The sequence below is a fragment of the Phalaenopsis equestris genome, unplaced genomic scaffold (assembly GCF_001263595.1).
Source record: "Phalaenopsis equestris unplaced genomic scaffold, ASM126359v1 Scaffold000517, whole genome shotgun sequence".
NCBI classification, from domain to species: Eukaryota; Viridiplantae; Streptophyta; class Magnoliopsida; order Asparagales; family Orchidaceae; genus Phalaenopsis; species Phalaenopsis equestris.
In genome coordinates, this window is record NW_018164957.1 from 383,184 (window position 1) to 388,946 (window position 5,763).

Here is a 5,763-nt window from a genome sequence, read left to right on the forward strand (position 1 = left end):
CACACACACACACACACACACACACACATATATATATATATATATATATATATATAACAACACTAGACTTTATGTTGCCTACCGTGACTCTTTTGTTAATAGGGTGACCCTGGGGTAATCAGTTCTATCCCGCCTTTGTGCGGAATAAAATTCTTAGGCTCATGAAGTTAGTCGAGAGGTTCATCCAATAACATCTGGCCAATCTTACGAAATTTAAAAAAAAATAACCGCATTAAAGTAATACCATATCATGTGGTCAATGCGTATGTAGAAAGAGACCAAATCATACCTTGCTTATTCCTTTACTTTTCAAAATAATAATATTTATCGTACAATTTCTAATAAATTAAAAGACTTGTATATTGTCTTTTTGTTATGATCAATTTTCCTGAAAATATCATTTTTTTATAAATAATATCATATTTCTTAGTACAAATATGAAGGATTTCCCAAAAACTTCCGCCGACATAAACTCATTTGTTGTTTAAGCCAATGCCGCTTATAAACACAACAAAACAATCAATAAAATGAAAAGAGTAAGGAGCCAAAATATAGCAAATAGCCGGTTTATAAAATAAGCAACAGCCAACCCAATGTATTGCGTGGAACGCGGCTACGACTTGGACCAGAAGACATGGCCATGGCTATAGAAGCAGACATAATTTTGGTGTTAGGGTTAGAAAGCCAGATATTGAAAAAAATAATAATTTAAAATAAATAATATCAAAGAAATAGGCTTTTATCAATAAGACAAAGTAAATACTATAAGCAATCGCAAAAATTGGCTTTTTAGATATTTTGGAGGGTCATTTACATTTATCCCATCCAATTCCTATATATTTACATACGTCTAGCACCAAAAGTTTATCTTCTAAATTTATACCACCCAAATATTTCATATCACATTACAAATGCTACTATTTTAATTATTTATAACGTAAAATAGACATTTTCATGTATAACTAAAGGTGATAAATATGTAATAATTATAATTTGGGTGTTAGAAATGTAGATACACAATAATTAAATGGTACATATATGTAAATCTTCTTTTTAATAATGGCTGCTACATGTCACGGACAAATAGTCCCACATTGGCTTGATGTAGGGCCGAAAAGCAATATTTAAGCCTGGGCTGCCCACCACCCACAAGGGCACTTTTGGGAGGTGAAAAATGGTATCAAAGCAGATTACTGTCTGTCAGGTGTGTGGACTCTCCATGGTCCAGTGGGACCTCTCGGTGGAGTCGATCCGTGACGAGGGCGTCACGTGATTGGGTGGAGGAGAATGTCACGGACAAATAGTCCCACATCGGCTAGGTGTAGAGCCGAAAAATAGTATTTAAGTCATGGGTTGCCCACCACCCACAATGGCTCCTTTGGGAGGGGACATACAACTCCCATGTCATTTGGTCAATGTTGTTGGTGTACACAAACTGCCATGTCTTTTAAAAGAACTTTTTTGAACTACCGAAACATGTACATTAATTATTACCCACAAACAACGTTTGATGATCCTTAGCCACCAGTACCTATCTTTCCAATCATTTGATATCCCTGCTATCACTACAATAAAACATCTCCCACAATGTAAATTCTTTATATTATACAAACCATTTCTCAGGTTATAAGAAACTTTAAGTTACACTAACAGACCCATCTCAAAAAACTAACTACAATTTCTCACTCTCTGTTAGGGGCTCGTGTTCGGCTTATTTATATTTCGAGCTCAACAAATGTGTTCGTGTCCGGCTTGTTTGCTTAGCGAGTCGAATACAAACTGTTCACGAACAAAGAATCGTTTTGACAAACCCTAATCACATGACCATAAGATTTTAATGATTGGGTCAAGATTTAAAAATTTTTGTTTATATTAAAACATCATTTTGAATCTAATTTAATAATTTTTATTCTATTTTCTTAATTAATACTTTTAATTGATTATAAATCTTTATAGTCTTGTAGTCAATTAATTTTTTTTTAAAATACTACTCATCAAATATATATATATATATAATTGATTAGTAATATTTCGAGCTAAAACGAGCCGAACATGAATGAACAAATCTTAATTCGTGTTCGGTTCGTTAATTTAGCGAATGAACAGAGCACGAGCTGTTCGCTAACAACAGGCCGTTTTGACAGCCCTGCTCTCCATTTCTTATATTTTTTTTATATTGGGCATTTACACATTCTTATGTATTTATATACCTCAAACCTAAACTTTAATTTTTACATTTATAAGACCCAAATCTTTCATATCATACCATAAATGCCACCATTTTACCTTTTTTTTAAAAAAAAAAAAATTAAATACGGCCTTTCAAGCTTACATGTGTAAAATTGAAGTTTAGGTGTTAGATATGTAAATACATAGGAATTGAGTGGTATGTATGTAAATCTTCCTTTTTTTATACTGATCTCAGCTTATTTTTGTATGTAAAATTTTTTATATAATTCTAAAATATTAATTTTCATCAGACAACCATAAATTTAATACCCTAACGCATGAGATAAATCAACCAATCAAGTCAGCAATCATGCAGATCTGATGCTTTCATTCAACTGAAACACCCAAACCAACTTGACAGATTCAGGAACTGAAAATTATTAATAGAGACACATGCCATGTTTTACTATTTTTTCTACAGTCATAGGATAGTTGACTATGTACATGTTAACGAACACTAGAAAGTAAACGCTTACTGTCTCAGTTAATGTTAGTACTGTACTTCAGCATAGACCACTTCATACTAACTCGAGCTGCATAAAAAAAAAGGTGATGATTAAATATAAAAAGTGAAATGCATATAAAATGAAATACAGGATTAAGCTACGAAATAGAAAATCACAGTTCAATGACACGTTCAGCAAAGGAAGAATCAAAAGATTAAGCTATTTCTGAAACGAAGTGATTGAAAATGCGGTGGGACTTGAGCGAATGTTGGTTTACAGTATTAAGAGTGGAAAGTAAGAAAAAATTACAAAAACTTTGCATTTTCTTGGTGCTTAGTATGATTTAACATAAAAGCACTGCAAAATTTTCAAGTACTAGAATTGACCAAATTCAAATTCAACATGCTATCTCCCCTCACATGCATGTACTGCACAACTCTATTTAGGATAGCTTTTTGCTTGAGTTGTATTTCATACCATCATCATAATTCTACTTGCAGAACTGAGTTCTTACTGTTTTTTAGAAATTTTTGTGACGAGACATTATTTTTGCAACCAGATCGGCTAAATTATAATTGTTGTATGAGTTTTTTTTTAAAAAAAAGAATATTGTGCTTCCAATCATAATTTTCTAAAAAATAATTTTCCCCACTAAATTTAATCAGTCCCTTTTAAAAAGCCACAACCGCTCCAAACAGACCTTTAATCAATATCTTAGTTGAATGCCCTATTCTCCTAGATAGTGAGGAAAGGTCATTACCTCCTCAACTTTCAAAGCCAGCTACCATGCCTTCTACCTCAGTCATCCACTCCGGGTATGGAAGTTTTTTTTTTTTTTTTTTTTTGGGAAATTTACATAGTAGCACATAGTTCTTATGTATTTACATATGTCACACCTAACTTTCATATATACAAAAATAGCATTTTGGTGCTTTATGCATGAAAAGATGTAATTCTTTTTTAAAACTGACAATAGTGATATCTGTGATATTAAAGATTTGAGTGCTACTTGTGCAAATATGAAGGTATAGGTGAGATCTATGTGTCTTTGGCCAACAAATGATTAATGATGAAGTTTGGAAGGTAACATTTCCCAATCATCCAACAAAATTATCCTACGAGATCGGTTTGAAGGCAAATTTGAAGGTATAGGTGATTAATGATGAAGACTGGAGGTCCCATTAATGCGTTGAGAACTAGAGATGGGTTAGTTCAAAGAATATTTACTGTAAATTCAAGAACTAAGTTGAGTTCATACAGAGTTTAAACAGCTAAACTCGCTAGTTTTGAATTACAATGAGATTAAAAAAAAATAACAAAATTGCTTAGGATTTAGATGCTAAGAAAAAAGTCAGAAACATATTAGACAAAGAACATACAGTTGGAGACTAATATTTTGCAGTTAGATATCTCATTTCTCTTTTGTCATTTTTATTTTCATTTATAAAAGTAGTACAATACACCCTTGTTTACTAACACATTCAATAAATAGAAATTGTGTCAATCCAATTAAATGCAAAAATTGCTAAGAGAACTAAAGTGAATATTAAACAATATTCTACAAGAACTACAAAATGAGCAATATCATCATTTAAGCTAATAAAAGACAAAATTGCCCTTAGGCTATACACCTGCATAACAATATTCCCCTCCCAAAAAGACACTGTCAAGTCATGTGGCTCCAGCTTATTAACTAAAGTCTGATTCTCGCCATCAACACTGACACACTCTTCATGGCCTTCTTCAATTTCTCGGAAGTCTAGGTGTCACTTTTCCCCACTAAAGTTATCCTTCTTCAATTTCTTGTCCACAGACACACAATCGAATTATAACCCTACACAAACTTCCAGTAGTACCTTGTAAATCTCACAAAGCTTCTCAACCTCTTCCAAGTCTTAAATAGTGGCCCCTTCAACCTATTTGCCACCTTCGATGAATGCACTGACACTAGGGCCTTGCACAAACTAGGGTCACCGTGAATTGCCACTATCTTCTCTCCCTCCAAAAACTCTGTGGTCAAATGTTTTCAATTCATCTTAGGGTTGCATTTGGGGCAATTTGTGTGTTTCAGGATAACAACTTATCCTGAAACGCGGCTCAAGGGTCGACCAAGGGGTTCGACCCTTGGCCTGCATTTAGTGTAAAAATGGAACCGCATTTTCAGAAAAACGAGCAAAACGCGCGATCCAAACAGTATCGCGATGTTTTCAAAAACACCCCCACACTTATAAGCTGCCCCAAACAGGCCTTTAGTCTCTCTTACGGATCACAATTATTTTATACCCAATATCACGCCAATGCTCATTAAATCCAAGAGAAGAAAATCTTTCATCACCTGAATATCTGTAAATGTTAAAAATAACTCATTTACAAACTCCCTTGCTCTTCTCCATTTATCTCGTCCCCATCATAACTCTCATATATCCACCATCTCAAAGCCCTAATTGCTTCAATATTTGAGTAGAGAAGAAGTTGTGGGTAGCCCCATTATCTGTCAGCACAATTATGTCCTATTCTTTGATTTGCCCCTCAAGTTTCATAATGTGGTTTGGTGTAAATCCCACCACCAAATTCAGTAAGACTTCTACCACATCTAAGTGAGGGTATTCCTCCTCCATCATCACAACCTTCTTTGCTTCTGCATCCCCTGCCTCATCGTAACACATTATGAGAATTTGTAATATATGATATTTGCAATGGTGCCTTAGGGAAAATTTCTCATCGTGCTGAAAATATAATAAATTGACAATCTCTTTCTATGTAAGGCGTTTCAGTGTCGCCCCCGGTCATTGCCCTTAATTCTTGTCCTGTAGAGCCTCCATCTGGACTTCCATTCTTTGAGCTTTTTGTAACGTTATGGTTGTAATAGTTCGGTATGATGCTCCACCTACTCTTAATAACCTATTTCACTACACTTTTATCCTCAATCCTCCTGATCTCACCAAGCGTAGTGATGCTCGAATCTTTGGCTTCAACCCTTTAATGAAGCTGTCTTCCAATACTTCTTCGGATATCCCTCTTAAAAAATTGCATAACATCTCAATTTTCTCCTTATTCTCCATGATGAATTCTTACTTGACCAATGCAA

At 34.2% G+C, this 5,763-nt stretch overlaps 1 protein-coding gene across 1 annotated transcript in view; it reads right to left on the bottom strand.

Moving 5' to 3' along the window:
- Positions 1 to 2,556: 2,556 nt before the first annotated feature.
- The window catches only part of LOC110028647 (vacuolar protein sorting-associated protein 32 homolog 1-like), a 13,364-nt gene continuing 10,157 nt past the window's right edge, over positions 2,557 to 5,763 (bottom strand). Inside the window, exon 5 of the mRNA XM_020730581.1 lies at positions 2,557 to 2,762. Coding sequence (XP_020586240.1) covers positions 2,753 to 2,762 — 10 coding nt within the window. The 3' untranslated portion in view covers positions 2,557 to 2,752. The remainder of the gene's footprint in view (positions 2,763 to 5,763) is intronic.